Source organism: Apus apus, chromosome 1, assembly GCF_020740795.1.
Source record: "Apus apus isolate bApuApu2 chromosome 1, bApuApu2.pri.cur, whole genome shotgun sequence".
Lineage (NCBI taxonomy): Eukaryota > Metazoa > Chordata > Aves > Apodiformes > Apodidae > Apus > Apus apus.
The window spans coordinates 171,373,456-171,392,435 of record NC_067282.1 but is presented as its reverse complement, the minus strand read 5'-3'; the positions used below and the strand labels follow the sequence as shown (position 1 = coordinate 171,392,435).

The 18,980-nt window shown below is 42.0% G+C and overlaps 1 protein-coding gene across 2 annotated transcripts in view; it reads left to right on the top strand.

Annotated features, from left to right (window-relative positions):
• SRGAP1 (SLIT-ROBO Rho GTPase activating protein 1) overlaps positions 1-18,980 on the top strand; it is a 141,308-nt gene that overhangs the window by 57,646 nt on the left and 64,682 nt on the right. For both annotated transcript variants that reach the window (XM_051633294.1, XM_051633302.1), the window contains exons 2-3: positions 10,875-11,070; positions 14,358-14,520. In XM_051633294.1, coding sequence (XP_051489254.1) covers positions 10,875-11,070; positions 14,358-14,520 — 359 coding nt within the window. The remainder of the gene's footprint in view (positions 1-10,874; positions 11,071-14,357; positions 14,521-18,980) is intronic.

Sequence of the window (18,980 nt, the reverse complement as noted above, 5' to 3'; positions counted from 1 at the left end):
CTCTTAAAGATGTGCCGTGCATGGATAATTATTTTCACAGGATATAGGGAGGGCATTTTCTCTAGTTATTAATTCCTGAGTCTTCATGCAGTAATAGTCATCAATGTACAGAAGAGGCCATATCTGATGGATGCGTTTCCTGGCTTTCCCACTTGCCTTGCTGCTTAGGAGTTCCTGCCCTCCCCTGCTACCAGTATAACTCTCATCTTAACAGCTGTGTCACTTGCTGGAGGTTCAGGATAATTTTTTTTTTTGTCAGGAAAAGACATGTCTCTCAACATATAATTTACAGAAAAAGCCTTCAGATATTTTGATTTCTCAACTGTCCACCTGAGATACTAAGAAGGAAGGGTTTTATTGTGGCAGGGCTTAACAAAATGAAATTATGCTCACGTCTGCATGGTGGGATGTGTTCCAGCACCAAGCCTGGGATCATTCCAGGGAGATGTTGGTGGATGTGTGGTGCAGTGTCTGTCATGGAGCGGACACTGCTGCTCTGCCTAGGGTCAGTGCCATCCTCAGCCTTTCAGCAGCCAGGACATGGGCTTAACCTGGCTTCACCCAGCTTATGAGTAAGGAAGCTGATTAAGATAATTTTGTTTTCATTACTGTTTTGATTGTGAAAAACTGATTTTCTTTTTCTGCTGTGTACTTGTCTTTACACTAAGTTCGGCATTTTGAAGAAACTTTAGAAGAACCTTTTGAAAGCAGATGCTGCAGCTACCAAATATTTTGCAGAGAGAGCGTAGACTTGACAGTGAGGACATACTTACACTGCTTATTAAAGTACTGGTGCAGCAACTAGCAGTTGACTATTATTTCTGCTTGATCTCGGCTTGGGCAGAAAGATGTAAAATGTTCTTTGAATTGTCACATTGCATCTTTCAAGACAACAAAGTCTTGGAGGTTGAGGTAGGAGGGAGCAGAAAGGGCATCTAAAATGAGAGTACTAAAGGAGGCGAGTTGCCTTGAATTTTTTCCAGGGTAACTGAGAACTTGGTCTCAATATACAACTTGTATTTTTCAGCAGTGCTTTCATATTATTCTGAAAAGTAGCCATTATGAAAGCTTGAAATCTGTTTGAGTTATTTTTGCCATCTAAATATAATTAGAAGAGGAATTAGTTGATAAGAGCACTGAAATAATTTCTGAGTGCTAGGGAGAGGTGAAAAAAGTGGACCTAAATCTGCCACGTTGAGATAATTAAGTGAAGTCAGGCAGGACTCAAGGTTCCCCAGTGTCTCAGCAGCTCCCACATGCTCAGGACCCTGTCTCCAAAATGCAAATCAAGGTGGGAAAGGAAAGGACTACTGTGTCTTCCATCTGCCTCACTATTTTCCCCTTTTTGATGCTGCTTACAGGGAAAATGGCTAAAACTAATATAGCAGTGACCAAATATGGTTGAATATGGGAAACAAAAGATTATGCAGAAGTCCTCCATGGCAAGAATGGCTTTGTTTAATAAGCATGCCGGCATTTAAACACAAAGTCAACAGTGGTGATTCCAGGGTCTGTAAACCTGTGTACATCCAGCATCACTTTTAGATTTTGTCATCAACTTTTAAGACTACCAGCTACCACTCATTTTCTTCTCCATTTCTTGCCATTTGTCATGTAGTCTGACAGGTACATCACTCGCCTCAGAGGAGCCCTTTGGTTGGCAGAGGTCCACACCACTGAGTAAGCTGACCACCATATCTAGCAGCTGAAGAGCTTAGAACTGTGACCCAGAAATGCCTACAGAGGTGGGGCACTGGACCTGGAAGTTTAACTGAAAGCAGACTGTTTTGGGAAATGCTTAAGATTCATTTCTTGCCTACTTCGTACTCCCATGGCCATTTACATTTGCAGAGGTTGGATGATGGTTCACCTTTCCTTGCTTGTTTCATTGTACCAGTAATTAGCTCTATGAATAGTGCTATGAGCAGTAGGAAACTTTGTATCTATGTCCTTATGTCTATTCTGGCTTTAAAATAAAATAACAAAGCACAAACCAAGGAGAAATTATTATACTAACTTTTAAGAGGCAAATAGCATGAGTTCTCTGTCAAAATAGTGAATTCACGGGTAGAGAATTTTTGCAAAAATAAGGAGATCTTTTCTTGACGTTCCAGGTGGCCTGAAATGAAAGCATGCAGATATGTGATATACATATGGAAAGGTAAAACCTGACAGCAGTTTGTCTGTTAAGAGCAAGAGAGCTGTGACCCAGAAAAATAATACCTTGTAATTTAATTTTATTTGGAAACCAGATAGAACCTTTCAAGAGCAGTAAAACCACCCCACTTGCACTGCAGTGGTGTGTTCACTTCAGAACAGCTGCTGCACTGATTCTCAAAGATCATCCTGTACTTAAGGCTGAGTTTCTCTTGCAGTCCCAGTCTTGCGGTACTGGTGCCTGCATGCCAGGCTCTGCCACTTCCCAGCCTGGCCACCTCCTCCATGCTACCGTCAGTGCAAAATGGGCAGCCTCTCCAAAGAGTCAATGCATGCTCCTGCTGAGCCTGGGAGGAATGTAGGATTTAACTCACTGGTGTATGCTGCTGGGAAATTATCTTTGTTATAGCTGCCAACATTTGGGCAGGTTTCGGAGGAGATTGAGGCTTATCTGTAATGGCACTGACATGAGTGATCTGAGCTGTGCCTGCCTTTCTCTTCCCTGCTCTGACAATACATGTGGAGCATAAGAGGCAGGAAACACTTCTTTTCCCTCTTTAGATGAGTCTTTCTGTCTGCAGAAGTTCTGGTACTGAGATATAGTGACCTGGTAGAATTTTGTAGCCTGGATGTAAGAGGGAAAAAGACTGCTTGCTTTGATAGCAGTATATCCTTTGAATGAGCATAAGCTTTTTGTAAGTTGAGGTAATGATAGTAATCCCAGCATGAGTAAAGTTAGTGACAAATCTCGATCAATTTCAAGGAGGTCAGAATTTAGTTTACAAGCCTTAATCTTTTGGCAGCATGAATTTTCTGGGAGACATGAGCTTGACCATTGGTTGATGCTAGAACTGCTTTTAATACTCTAGAAATGAAGGGGTTCTCTTGTTTCACTTTATGAAGTGATGTAGCTGAAATAACATTTCATTAAATGCTAATTAAAATGTAGAATTTATAGTCTAAATACAGAACAACAAGCATGTAACAAGGATCTAGCACAGAGCATGTACTGGATGAATTCTGTTGGACAGTTAAGTGACAGTTTAAGAGACAGTCTGTACTCTGGAAACAAAGAATTTTCTATACAGAGAAAATAACCAGAAGGAAGGATACATTTCATTTGCTGACTAGAGCAATCAAAGCAGTCTATAATAACCAAATTAAATAATAGACTTATAGAAATCTGTGGCCAGAAAGGGTATGGGGTTTTTTTCTTGTAGAGTGCTCTTGTCAATACAACATTCCAGACATTGCTGCCCAGAATTATTCAGAGGACAGCCATGAGTCATGTTTCTGTTCTGCTGGCAGACACCTCTTAGTAAATAGAGAAAGATCTGGCCGTACTGAGTTTCCTTTTAATTTTCTCACATGCCCTTTCTGCAAGGAAAGGCTCATGTAATCTTTAACAAGCATTTAAAAAAATCCAGATCGTCTAAATCCTATGAAAGCTTCATAATAAGTTGTCACATAGGTCTCGACAGTTTAGATGGCCTAAGTGGGTTTTTTGACACCTACTGCATGATTGCCTGTCTGATTGGCAGACAAGGATGCCCACAAACTCTTTGTCTATCTGCTTGTTTTGTTTTTTTTTTCTTTCCTCTCTAAGGCCACAAGCCTTTGCCATGAATGCCACACTTGAAGGAGTTTCTGCTTTGTTTTGTTCTTAAATATGTTTCGGGGCCTGTTTGGTGTGGATTCTTTGCTCTTGTTTTGTGTGCTGGTGGTTTGCAGAGCTGATTTGTTTGCCCGAAGGTGGAGCGGTGGGATTGCAGGAGAGTGTCTGCTCCACAGCAGGAGGTGAGGGCTGGGTCAGGCTGGAGAAAGACCTGCATCAGACCATTGAGGCAGCAGAAGCTTCTTGCACTTCTCTCATCTCTTCTGGTTGGCAGTATTTTGGGGATGAGCAAAACAAAGTTCCCTCTCCTCTAAGGGACAGAAGTTTTTGTCCTCAGAGTCCTACCTCCTCTGAGTCCTATGCTGCACCCAAGTTTTGGCAGGACTTGGTGCCCATGCTTAGTTAGGGGTGCAAAGGAGCAGCTGCCACAGAAGCAGTGGCCCTCAAAATGTGGTGCAGGCAGACTGCCTGCTTAAACCCACGGATGCTTGGCACTAGCACTGTGGCAAGAAGTGTCCTGCCAAGTGGTGAGCTGGCATGCTGCCCTCCATTCAGGCTCAGACTGTAGGCAGCCAAGTGACCAGCAGCTGTGGCTGTGAATAGCAGGAGGGCATTAGTCCAAGAACAACAAAAAGAAAAGCTTCTTCATCTACCTATGGAAGTTTTCTTGACTCTTCCAGACATGTCTTCCCATTTCAAGGAGAACTGGAAGATGGAAGGTGCCCTAATGCAACCACTCTTTTTGGATCTCATCCACTGGGATCCCCCAGTTACACAGCTCTGGTTGGGGGAATGTTGTTGCTCAGTCTGTGGCTGCAGTAGGTAGGAATGTGTTTGCTTGAATGCATAGAACAAAGTGCAGCTGCAAGGACAGAATTTATTCTTTTTCTGCTCTTTTTATTTCAGTACAGCGACTGAAGCAACCTGTAAACCCTTGTCTTCATCCTGCAAATGGTTGCTACACCAGCTTTTCTTTTAATGGCTGCACAAGGACTATTTTTATCTTGAAGCGTGTCAAAGTGCTTGAACGAACGAGGTTTACAGTTTTTAAAGGGGTTGACAGATGTCAACAGAAGCTTCAGATTCTTGACCCTTTGTACAGCCCTTCAGATACCAGGCATGATTCTTGCTCCCCATCCATTTCCACAGGCTTCTACAGCCTGGAGATATGTTCTGTCAAAGGCAACCTCAACCACATCCCCAAAAATCCCAAACAAATTAAAAGTCTGCAAGGAATTCTCGGGGAAATGGCATGAAGCCAAACAGTAAATTTAGAGCTGGGGTGTGCATTGCAGAGGTTTCACTTTAAGTGGGGACACGCATAAAGCTGTGTGCCGAACATTCAGAGTGAAATTGGCTGGGGAGTAGAAGAAAGCCCAATGAAGTCTTGCCTTCAGAAGCTCAAGGGCATCACTGTCTATGCAGCCACACTTCTTACTTGCATGTTGAACACAGAGAAGTGATTTCTACTAGTCTGTCATAGAAAGTTAATGTTTTGGGACAGGCTCATGATCTATTTAAAGACATTTCTGCAGCAGCCTGCGAGGTCCTCACCCCAGCATCTCTCATCAGCTGTCAGGCTGGTGGAATTTCCTGGCTTTTGAAGTGCTTGTGGTCCAGGAAAATGGCAGTGAGGACCTGGGAGAGAGCATGAGCCAGACTCCCTGCTGACCACAGAGCTTCCCTCACCATTTGTCATAGAAACACTTAAATAGCTTTCTAGCCATGGCTCCAAGAAATAAAAGCTTGTCCAGCACTAGTACCTTTAGGCTGTGTATCTCAGAGAGGAGTATCCCTGTCTGTGCCAGAGCACCCACCACAGGGCTGTGACCTTTCATCTTCTTGATCTTCTTGTCTGCTGAGAGGCAGTTTAACATCCCAACAGGTGTGGGAGCACTGATCCTAGGGGTGACACGGCATTAAGGACTGCTAACTGTGCACAGGAGCACCTCCAGGCCTCCCTCAGTGATTCCTGCTGCGGTTTCTCTGCTGGCAGTGTCCTCCATGGGCTGGAGCAAAGTGCTTTCCTGAAACAAAACCTGAACTGCAGATGTTGGCCAGCTGTGTTCAGCTGGACCAAAGCTCTGCCCATCTCAACAGAGAAGCCAAAAGCAGATCCTTACAAAGGCAAAAGGCCAGGATGAAACTGGAAAGATCAGTCCTCTGATGCAGCACCCCACCTTCTAGCAGCAGCCTCACACGAGCCATTCTTACACTAAGCAACTGAGGTGCAGTGAGAATCACGTAACATTCCAATGTCTTCAAAGAATCCTTAAAAGATGATTAATGCTCCAGTATCTGCTTAATTACAAGTGCATATCAGTCACCAGATGATATCTAGACAGAATTTACAGTCTGAATCTTTTCCTATGGAATATTGATATCATCAATGTGAGAATGAGGGATGTGCATGTTGATAGCTCGGTAAGGCAAAAAAATGACAAAGTTGTAATGTTTTGGAAATTCAAAGTGTAAGACACCACACATTGCCCTCAGTGCTTTTGATGAGACATTTCAGAGTGTTTTACAACTAATCTAAAATTACATGTTTTTTGTGATGGAAATGTTTAAAAGAAGATGAGAGGTAATACAGGTTTGTCTGATGTAACTGAGGAGATAAAGACCTGCAAACATAACTATGCCTCGTGAGAACCTATTTGTACTCCTAGATGAGCTGCTTGCTTTTATAGTCATTCAGAGGATGGGGCCCTCGGGCTGCTTGTATTATTAACCAGTAATACTACTGGATTAATGTGTCTGCGTAGTTTTCATATTGTAATCATGACTTAAATATAGCTCAGTCTTGGGCAGGGTGAGGCAGCAGGTGGGAAGTTTGCAGTGCAGCTGAGGGGGTGACCAAGGAGAGGCTCTGCAGCACCTTCCAGGGCTTTCAGCAAACACCAAAAACAATGCCCCGTTGCTCTGCAAGCACAAAAATTAATTCCACTTAAAGGAGAGTTAAGGGTGGCAGGCTACAACAGCTCTTGGGGCACCTAAATAGGAAGCAGCTCACAGCAGACATGTAACAGCACCACAAAGCAGGCCTTGGAGTTGCTTTGGTTGAGAGCTGGTAATGAGGGTTCAGGGTGGTCTGGAAAGGCTCAGAGGGCTGCCAGGACCAGGCACAACCCTGTGCAGTGTGAGGGGAGCCTGGTGCAGCCTGGCAGGGCAGGGGTGTGGATGTTGCAGCAGGGCAGCAGCCTGCATGACAAGTGTTGGTCTGGCAGCAGGTTCATTTGGTCAGTACTGTGTATTTACAAGGTGTCTGGCTTCTGAGGTCAGGAGGGGGGTTTCCTGTGGCTTTCTGGGATGTTTGATGGGGCCTGGTCCTTTGGTGTGTGTGGAAGCAAAGGTGACAAGTTTTGTTTCTTGCTGGTGTGTGGCCAGCGTCAAAGTGCTGTGTCACATCCCAGTGTATCTCACCTTAAGTGCCTTCAAGTGGGGCACTGGCCTATAAGTGGTTACAGATATCTTGTCCAGGGCAGTATGGTGTATTACTGCAGTGCTATATAAATCATTATTTGTAACACTGTACTTTGTGTGAAGAGGTAACCTTGATTGAGTTTATTTCTGATTATGATTCGGTTGATGTCAGTAGTTCAGCTTCATCCACTGTGTGCTTTACTCTCAAAACAGCTATAATCTTGTCTCCTTTTGTTTTTCATAGTGCTCTGATTCAACCTGTTGTCAGGAGAGAATAAAGATTTATTGAAAGGTTAGAGTTATACCTGGAAGGCTGCCACAAACAAAACCTGATTTTATAGTTACTGCAGTAATTCTAGAGCATGGTGTCAATGAGGGCATAATTGAAATAATTTTAAACATTAAAATCTTCAGAAATAAAACTTTACTCTGAGGTTATTGTTTTAATTATGGACACATTAGCTGCTTCCTTTGATCACGTGTGCAGATCTTGGATAAAGGGTAGGAGGGTTTTTTCCACTTGGTGTGAATTCAGTCTGTTCATGCTGTAAATGGATGGGCTTCCTTTTGAACCAGCCCTTGGCCAAAAAAACAGTGAGTATGACTCAAAGCTGCTGTACAGAGAAGGAGAAGGTGTTAATTTGTCCAGGATTTAAATGTGCCTGGTCCTGGTAGAAAATAGCCTGGCAATCTTTTGACATCAATCCCCCCTGCAGAGCAGAATAGGACAACATCATTGTCCATTACAGCTGGTATAGGTTTGACTTTGAATTTAAATGTGCCAGGAAAACAGAGTAAAGACAGGCACCCTTCTGTTGCCTCCTGCACCTGTCTATCTATGCAGTTTGGGCTCTACTAGTTCTTAACTTGGCACCTTCTCGGTATATTGGGTATTTATTTCTTTGACTACAGCACAATGATTTTCCATCTTGCTCTTTGTAGCCCTAGGGGAGTCACACATGTGGATTGGTTAAAGATGATAGTGTTGCCTGTGTGCATTTTTCCGTAGCAGTAGGTAATGGGTAGTCTGTGTGAGTTAATAGTACTTGGACAGTTGTGTTTTTGTGATGCACCGCTGCTCAGGCTCCTGCCTGGCTCTTATGCCAATGTTTGTTGGGGTTTTTTGTTAGCTTTAAAAATAATAATAATAAGAAAATCCACAGCTTTCTCTTATCAGAAGGTGAAAATCACAACATTTGCTGGTCTGATTTCTGATTCACTGCCATCTCCTCAGTCTGCCTGTGTGGCATTACACACATTATTAGTGAAAGAAGAATTAAAAAGTGCAGGACTAGAAGGATATGAAAGACTCTGGTCAGCTGGGACTAGTGGGATGTGCATCTCCCCTTTTTCCACTCATCAGGAGGAGGCCAGAGGCTCAACCTTTTGAAGCCCCAGTGGTCTTTCTGCTTGCTGGGATTCAAATAGCCAGAAATTCTGGAACTTCCTTCATAAGGCTGCAGTCCCTCTGTACCTGTAACTAACCACCTTACTCAGAGTTGGACACCTCTGGCCACCATCAGCTTTCAGAGGTCATGCTCCAATTTTATTTTCTAATACACAAGTTTGAAGGAAGCCACTGTTGTCCACTGGAGATCGAGAGAGCATAAAAAATCTAATGCAATTTCTCATATTTTATCTGTTATCCCTTGTTCATTGTTTCCTGTGTCTCTATTCATATATTGCTGGTTGTAAAATCTTTCTCTTTCCTGTTGCTATGGTAAAAGCCTGCCTAAAAAGGAAGAATTATAGCAGCAAGATCCACTGACCTACAAAATAATCAGAACGTAGTTGCTCTTGTAGAGAGCTCTGCTTTTAAAGTAACTGGTAGAAAATCTGTAGTGGGAAGGGGAGATGGCCAAAGTACAGGGACAGTGTACATGGGTTTGGATACAGTCAAAATTCCAGCTTATAGGCATATTGCTGTTTCTGATCAGTGAATCAGGAATCTTCCATGATTGCAATAGCAAAAGCAGTAGACACCCAGAAAAGCAAACCTTTGTGTTTTTTTCTGTTAATAATCTTCCAGCTCCAATGTGCTTTTACTCCTCTATACACATGAATGTCATTGATATAGTGTTGTATTACAGTGGCTCATCCTTGCTGGAGGCATGGTCCTTTTCCAACAAACTGATTTGAAATGAAAACCAAACCATGAATTTTTTGGTTCACCTCCCAGACTATAAAAATGGATGGTGTCATTAATGATTAACACAGCAGCTGGTAGCTCAAAGGAGATCTGGAAGAAAACACTGCAGTGTCTCCCTCCTCCAGTAAATATATTGGCTTAACGGTTTTCTATGCTCATCCTATGTCACTTCAGTATAGACATTTGAATGCCAGCAGACTGGATCTCTGCCTTCATACATGGTTTAAGATCAGTAAGGATGCATTAGTTCCTAGTTACATCAGATAATTTTTTGCAATGTTACTACTTCTTGCTGGTTTGCAGTTCACTGTGATGTTAGCAATGGTTTTTAGAATGCTTTTCTATTTTGAACCAGTGAAGCATCTAAGAATTCCAACATCTTACCCACAGCATGGTTACATTAGTAAAAGTTCACAACAATTTTGCATTTTCGTGGACATCACTTCTGGCATAGTACTTTACTATTGATAAGTCCTTTTTATAGCATTAAACTGTTTTAAAAATAGATATATGCTTTGTACTCCTGTTTACTCCACGATGCTGGATTACAGTGAGCCTGGGCAGCCGGCAAAATGGCAATGAACCAGTCTCTCAAAAGCACCAGAGGGATGTTTTTAGATTGTTTCCGGAATGTGACTAACTGCTTATTACCCAAGAAATAAAAGTAAAAAACCAACCAGCCAACCAAAAAAACCCCTACCACATAGCAACTGTGCATGTAGCAAAAAACAAATGATAAAGTGGTAAGAAATCTGGAGGCTTATGCCTGTTACTTCAGACAATCAGTGTGAGCGTATATTCTCTTATAAATTGACTGATTTTGTTTTATGTTAATAAATACACCTCAGTCTCTGGAACCTTGTGTAAATTTTTAAATAGCTATCTGTAAATATAGGTACACCGTTTTCCATTATATATGCCCTAAAATATTGGTGAATGCATGTATAGTAAACAGGTTTCTTCCCTGGCAGAGATGGGGCAGATGCAGAAGCTCATTTGTGCACAGTTACGGTGGATAATAGCTCCAGAGTTTATTGGGAGCTTGTTTCCTTGGTGTACATGATGGCACCAACCAGCATGGTCCACCTGGCAGTCAGCAGGCTGAGCTCAGCCCAGAGGGTGCTTGTTTAGCTTTTACAGGGCAGCAGAAGGTGCTGCTGCTCAAATGGTTACACAGCACCTCCTGCAAGGAGATGTCTCCGAGCCAGATGTTGTGCTTATGCCAGGATGAGGATGGAGGAGGAAAGTGGAGGCAGGTATTCTACTCTTGTGAACCCAGCAGAGTCCTGAGCCCTTGCCATAGCTGTTTGTGAGACAGACAGCAAGTGGGAGGATGCTTTGTCCTGGGGCACAAGTGTGTGGTAGCAGAAGTGAGAGCTGCCGCTGCTGTGTCCCACCACAGAACCTGAAATCCAGCCCCAGCTGGTGTAGCTGCAGAGGCTGAACTACACTGAAGTGTCTGTAATTTTGGTTGGTAACAGTTCTCATTTGCTTTCACTGCCCTGAGTGGATATGTGCTTCTTTTGTTAGAGATCCGAGCTCAACTCATCGAGCAGCAGAAATGTCTGGAGCAGCAGACTGAAATGAGAGTGCAGCTTCTTCAGGATCTGCAGGATTTCTTCCGCAAGAAGTCGGAAATAGAGATGGAGTATTCCCGAAACTTGGAAAAACTGGCAGAGAGGTTTATGGCAAAAACAAGAAGTACAAAGGACCATCAGCAATATAAGTAAGAGAGATTTCCTTCCCCCTTGCCCATGTATTAGCCATGACTGGAGTGCTAAACTGCTCTTTGCTTTTTTGTGTACTGCTAGTTTGAGTTCAAGTTCAAAGACACGTTTAAAACTCCCACCCTTACTTGGTAGTGTAGTGGTTCTCACTGCAACTGAAGATAGCTGGCTGCCTAAATCCTGATTTGTTGAGTTGGCCCCCTGCAATCATTCATGTAAGCTTCAGACAAGTGGTATCAGTTTCGTAAAAGGAAGGCTGCACATGTATTGTCCCCCACCTACCATATGGAATTTAAACTACCCAAAATACAGCTAGGGTCTAGAAAAGCTACAGAGCCCCAAAGGGGCTGGAAAGCTGTGTGCTGATCTGTCACAGTGGAGTTGATAGGATTGGAAAGTGTAAATAAAGTGTAAATAAAGATTGATCAGCATTGCAAAAAGGACAGGAGTTTTGGCAAAAAAAGGCACTGGGAAATAAAATTATTTTGATTCGTTCTTGCATGTGAACTTGTGCCGCCTCTTGACTCCTCTTATTCCCAAAAATGAAGATGATGTGAATGTTAGGCCGTGCTTACAACTGAGCACATCCCTTTCATGGCATAGTAACTTGTGTGCAAAACAAAAGCGGTCAGGTAGTTTCTGGCAAAACGTGTACAGGATGTTTTCTAAAGTGTTTCAAATGCAGTACTTGTTGGCATAGTCTCATCTGGTTGTCTTCCTGACTTGAGAGGTAATTAATTAATGCCTCGCCCTGTCATGCTTATGAATATAAACCAATAATTTTTGCTGGGCCCTGCACTTGGGTCACAACAGCCCCAGGCAACATTACAGGCTTAGGGAAGAGTGGCTGGAAAGCTGCCTGATGGGAAAGGACCTGGGGGTGTTGCTCAACAGCCAGCTGGATATGAGGTAGTGTGTGCCCAGGTGGCCAAGAAGGCCGATAGCATCCTGGCTTGTATCAGAAATAGTGCAGCCAGCAGGAGTAGGAAAATGACCATCCCCCTGTGCTTGGCACTGGTGAGGCTGCACCTTGAGTACTGTGTTCAGTTCTGGGCCACTCACTTACAAGAAAGACATTGAGGTGCTGGAGCGAGTCCAGAGAAGGGCAACAAAACTGGTGAAGGTTCTAGAGCACAAGTCCTGTGAGGAGTGTCTGATGGAACTGGGGTTGTCTAGCCTGGAGAAAAGGAGGCTGAGGGGAGACCTTATCGCTCTCTACAACTGCCTGAAAGGAGATTGTAACAAGGTGGGAATCTGTCTCTTCTCTTAAGTAACAAGTGATAGAACAAGAGGAAAGGGGCTCAAGTTGTGCCAAGGGAGGTTTAGATTGGATATTAGGAAAAATGTCTTAACTGAAAGGGTTGCCAGACACTGGAACAGGCTGCCCAGAGAAGTTGTGGAATCACCATCCCTGGAAGTATTTAAAAGATGTAGATGTGGTGCTTAGGGACATGGTTTAGTGGTCAACTTGGCAGTCTTAGGTTAATGGTTGGAACGTAAAGATTCTTTCCAACCTAAATCATTGTATGATTCTATGATTTGTGTTCATAAAACTGTTAAATAAGTCAGTGCTGTGCTAGAGATATGCAGACAGAGCTTTTGTTTCAGGAGAAAAGTCTTTTCCAAACACATCTGTCAAAGGAAAGGTTAATTTAAATACACTTGTACAGTTCAAAGAGTAATAACATATATTTCTTAAAATTCAGTTAAGTGACTCAATGATTCCCTGAAATAATCAAAGTGTGCATATGTCAGCACTTCAGAGAGAGCCCTTGTGCATACAAACATCTTTCCTCATTCTTAAACATGTGTTAAATTCAGACCAGCAGATGTGTACAGGGGTCATGACTGGAGTTCTGCCTTTGGCTTTATTCTACAATTCTCTGATTACTTTGAGAAGATGTTTCAGGAAAAGTCACTTTAATGGGTGGTCCCCCAGGCTGGTCCCACCATCCCCACCCAGAACAGGCAGGAAGGATTTTCTCTGGGACATGCAGAAGCAGTGAGGACCAAGTAATATCAGTGTGGCACTTCAGGGCTGCTCCTGTTGGCTGACCTGGCTGATAAAACCCTGAAGATCCTTACTGTAAGTAAGACTGCTAAGATGTTAATCTCAAACAAAATGGGAAAGTTTCCTTAACTCGCTTCTGATTCATAGCAAAGCAAACCACTGATGATTAAGAGTAGGCTTTTGTCTGTTAATCATTCATCGCTTCTTTGATGCTGATCGTTAAACCTAAAGATGGACAATTAGATGAGGAATTAAAGGGCATATTTCTAACAGTGAGAATATTTAATTATGAGAACAATTTACCAGGAGTTGAAGGAGTTTCTCCTTCCACTAATCACCAACTCTGGCTGTTTTATCTTCACATGCTTGATGCTTTTGACTATAGGAGAAGTTCTGCACAAGAGGGGGGCTGGGGGCAAAGAGCAGCTAAGTTTCTAGAGCACTTAGTTCAAAGACAAACTTCAAATTAAAATTTTAGCAAAATCCTAAGCTAATTTTTATAAATAGGCTTTTGTTGTCTGTGAAACAGTTGTTGAACTACGTTTATTTTTATTGTGCTTTGGCTAAAAGAAATGAGAAGTCATCTGAGATTTCACTTTCTGCAATATTAAAAACTCGGAGTGGGCCTACAATGCAAAAAGCCAGTCAGGAAAATCCAGAACTGGACCACTGCAGAAAAAGTCCAGTCTTGCTGCTTGTCTTGTAATTGAGCCATCTGGGACTGGCAGTAACAGCATATTTAAAAGAGTGCTGTGAGTTTATGAATGCTGATCGCAGGCTGTGTATGCTTGTGACATTTCCTTCTACTTTTATAGCACTTACACAAATCCATTTCAGTGCAACAGCTACACCTGCAATTTTGCTCGTGAAGGATTTGAGATGCGCTTGCAGTACTTGCATATTTCTAATGTTTCTAATTTCTAATTAAATTACTCTTTCAGCAGTGACCTTCACTGATTTTACATGCGCTCCATTTGTAAGAAACTGTAAGCTTTGTGGCAAGTTTTTTTTCAATACTCTCAGGTGGCTTGCAGTATTCAGAATTCTTAGGCTTTTTTGATATTTTTGTATCCAAGCCTCATGGGATTTGTAGAATATATCTTTTAAGAGTGATCTGAAGCTTGCCTAACCTGAGTTATTCTGTGAACAGATTGACTGTTCAGAAGCAGTCGTTTTTACGTAAGAAGTGATTACTCTAAATGTCAGGGAGATGTTTCTGTTAATAATGTAACTTTTTTCATTTCTATACATAATATGTGTGTATCTCCTCCCTAGGAAAGACCAGAACCTCTTGTCGCCAGTGAATTGCTGGTATTTACTCCTGAACCAAGTGAGAAGAGAAAGCAAAGACCACGCAACATTGAGTGACATCTACCTGAACAACGTGATCATGCGGTTCATGCAGATAAGCGAAGACTCCACCAGAATGTTCAAGAAGGTAACGAGTCTCCTGCAGTCCTCTAGCCAGCTTGTAAGATGCATGAGGGAGGCAAAAGTGTCCTAATAGGTAGCATTTGAGGAGAAGATTTAGCACACGTAGCATAAAATCTGCTTTAGCACATGTATAAATTCTTCATGGCAGTTCTCACAGAGCACATCCTTAGTGTTGAGATGCCTGGGAACCTGCTGTATAAGCTGGTGGCCTCAAGAGCTGAATTGCAAATATCCAGAAGACAGGGGAAAAAGCCTGTGCTTCTCTGAAAAGCAAGCTTGTCTGCCCATGCAGAAAGGAAGCATTTTTCCCTAAGGACTCCCAAAATAGTAATGCTGTATTAGTGAATTATTTGTAAAAACAGTATTTTGTTGTAACTCTGTCATGAGAGAAACAGATTACAGCCAAAGTAAAGGTGTGTCTTGTAGTGCCTTGGCATAAAGGTGGTAGCATATGCTGCAATCCTCCTAAAGCTGTTTCCTTTCTTTCCCAATATTAAATATGAGCATATACTTTTGATAGAACACCTACTTCTATTAGATCATTTAATCATTGTTCCTGTACGTTTGTCCTTGTATGTGCCTGTTGTGTGCTTTCATAGCATATAGAATGTGTAAATCCCTCTTGTGCTAAGCAAGCACTCTAGGCAGCCTTAGTTTGACGTCTGTGTAATGTGTTTGCAGTCATTGTTGTTACAATGTTCCAAAATAAAAATAGATTATCAATGCAGATCAGTCAGTCACAGTGGGTTGCTGGTCGGGGAGCGTCATACAAAAAGAAGTTCAAAAAGAACAAAGGTTAAAGAATGGAAACTGTGTGACTAAATAATGGCAAAGGTACCAGGTTAATGTTTTCAAGATAGGGAACTGATTTCACGTACACCTGACCACAGTCCTAAGTAGATAGCAATGGAGTGAGGAGAAGAAGCACATAGGAAGTGCATAGGTTTTACTTGGAGGAGAAAAAGTAAAAACGTCAGCCACCTTTATTTGTGTGCATTAAAACGATACAGTTGAAATTTATGGTTTCTGAATCAGTAATGGTCTGTTCATACAATACGCCTGATGCATAAAACTGTAGTTCCCAAACCACTAAACTTACTAATTGAAGTTGAAAAGATAATGGGAAAAGTAGTTTGAGCATGCTGCAGAACTCTCTATGTGAAATTATCTCAGACTTGTTTGAACCAGTAGAAATTTTTCAGTATTATCATAGAATCATAGAAAGGTTTGGGTTGGAAGAGACCTTAAAGATCATCTAGTTCCAACCACCCCGCATGGGCAGGGACACCTCCCACTAGATCAGGTTGCTCAAAGCCCCATCCAGCCTTCCATTGAACACTTCCAGGGAGGGGGTATCCACAACTTCCCTGGGCAACCTGTTCTAGTGTCTCACTACATTCACACTAATGAATTTCATCTTAATGTCTAATCTAAATCTCCCATCTTGCAGTTTCAAGCCATTACCTCTTGGTCTCTAACTACAAACCCTTGTAAAAAGCCCCTTCCCAGCTTTCCTGTAGCCTCTTCAGGCACTGGAAAGCCGCTCTAAGGTCTCCCCAGAGCCTTCTCTTCTCCAGGCTGAACAGCCCCAACTCTCTCAGCCTGTCATTGTAGGAGGTGGAGCTGTTATTGTCTTGCTTAATTGATGAAGAACATAAGCTGTCTAATCTATGTTTAGTCCAAATGGGCAGCTTCAGCCATAATGGTCTTTAAAGGTCCCTTCCAACCCAAACCATTCTATGATCCTGTGATAATTTCTAGCAGAAGTGAACAAGCAGTCTAACTTAAGGTACATCACCGACTGTCTCAGATATGCTTAGTGGATGTCCAGCAAGCAACAGAAAGAGATTAGGTGCAAAATGCACGTGTTCTGTGCTGCAATCCCCCTTGCAGGAAGGAGGTGAGGAGCAAAGAGATGGTGCATTAGAATGAGAAAGGAGGTGTCCAACACTCTCCCCCATTGTCCCTAAAGGAAATGATGTGGAATTTGTTGGAGATCGGTAAACCTCAGATAGACTATTTAACCAATTTCTGCTGCTTTCTTTAGGTTACTTTGAAAAAACTGGATTTGGAATAAAACTCTGTTGGAGAGAAGTATCATCAGTTTCAGTGGGTGTCATCCCTGTGAAAGTAGATAGGATTTGTTTGCTGTTCACAGAGTTCAGATTAGAGAGAAATCATATCCTGCAGATACTTCTACACGGGAGTCTGATCATGCTATTCCATGAAATATGTTCTGTCTCTCTTATAAGTAATAAATGGAAATAATAAGAACAGTATTAATATGAAGAATTAAAAATAAAGACTAACAAGTGGATGCTTAATATCTTATTGCAGTCCAGATTCAAGAGCAGGAAATACACTGTTCCAACGTATCTATACTCCACTGGCTATCACAGTATTGCATATAAGAGCATTTAATGTCTAAGTAATTTCCAAATATCAGCTAATCAAGCTTCTCTAAATTCAATAGTTAGATCATTTAATTATATATCTTCCTGTTTATTAATTTATGCATCACTGTTACCATCTTCTTTTAGTCCTCCCTCTGTCTTGCAGCAGCAGCTTCTGCATCTTTGGCAGTGCTTTAGCTCTGCATCCAAGTCTGCAGATTAACTACACCAAGTCTGTGATCAGAGCAGATCTCCCATCGTTCTTCTCTGAACCCCCAGTCTGCCTGTTGCAGAAAGTGTGTCAGAGTGGATTGCTCAATTGCTCATAAGCAAGATCCAGGGAGACAACAGCAAAGTCACTCTGACCTTCTTGGTTCTTCCTGCTCCTTCTTTTTTCTCTCCCTCCCTTCTCCTGAGAGGATGAGGCTGCACATTCTGCTTCACTTGGTAGCCTTACTGGCTTTTTTCACCTCACTGGTGGGCACATAGGTCCTTAACGGAAACTTTTACATGAAGTGAGCCCAGCATTTTCCAGAGGAATACTGTTGAATGCTGTCCTAACACTGGCTCCACCTTGAATTGTAGTAATGAAAAGATCAAACAATTTCCTCATTTCCCAGCCATGCTTACCAGTATTGTTTTATTTCTTCTCCTGCTGATGTCTCCTATGTGAGATACAGCACCAAGTATTGAATCTGTAGCAACCACTTTCTATAGTCCTTCTGTAAAAGGTGTGTGCAGGACCCATTGGTGGTCTATATCAAACATAGTAATGAGGGGTGTCTGTGCCCCTTGGTCTCTGTACCTTGCCCTTGTCTCACTGTCTATTCCTCCTCATTCTGGTTCTTCCTTTTGTGTGCATCTATACATTTATCTCAACATTTGGATTGCTTTGGTGAAATTATCCCTATTTGTTCTACACTACATGTTCTGATGGGCCAGGATATATTGTATTTAAGTATCTCATTGTACATGGCTTTCCTGTCTAGGCTTGTCCACTTATCATGTAGATATTCATTATTTTTGTTCTCCTGGAAGCATTTTGTCATTCTTTTTTCCAGGGGTTGGGAACCAGCATCTGTTTAAATGCACTAAATGCAGGACAAAGATAGGATCTAGTTCAGAGATTTTGTAGCATTTATCTGATGATATTATGTCAGGCCTCATACTTCCAGATAGACACTTAAGCTCTTCTTTTTAGTTGCTGGCATATAAAAGCAGTACAGATTGCTGTTCATGCCTGGCCTTCATGCTGTACATAAAATTACAAACATAAAGTAGCAGAGTTCAAACCTTGCATACTTGTGTGTTTCTTCAGGCAGATGGGGTAGATGGCCTCATGGGGACAATTAAAGAATAAAGTAATAAGGAAAAATGTCAAGCAGAAGGGAAAACTATTATGCAGAACATTTCATGCAGTGATTCTGGTTACCCCAGCATTAATAATCAACTGTATAAACACATACCCACAAAATCCTTAAGCAGATTTGTATATTTGTAATTTATAAACATGTATTTTCTTTGGACAGAAACCATAATGAGCCACGATGAACATATCTGCCAGTGTTTACAGTAAAAGATGTTGGAGAAGCCAAGCACAATAAATATTTTAGTTCCATAATCTGGCTATTAACAAGGAATATGACTACCTGCCAAATCTGTTTGATGTTGCAAATATTGTGGCATAGAGAGAGATCTTTTGCATCATTTTCTTAAACATTTAAAGGTTTAAAAGGATAGCAAAGCTATTTGTTGCTATAGACTGACAAATCTGGGACGAAGTTGTACTATGAGCTGGTTATGTCAGTGTCACCACAGCTCATGGAAGCTCATTAAAAGAAGGGTTTGCACATCACTTCCCCCAGGGACCAGCAGCAGACACGTTTAAAAGCAATAGTCACAGAATATTTTCCCTGAATGATGTAACTGTGAGTAGCATTGTGTGGGCTAAATACAGAGACTGGAGAATTCCGGGAAGAACTGAACTGACTCTTAAATTTCAGTAAAGAAACAAAAGAGTAAAGTTTGGGTGCTGAATTACAGTCTGACTGCAATGAGTGGAAAAATTCTT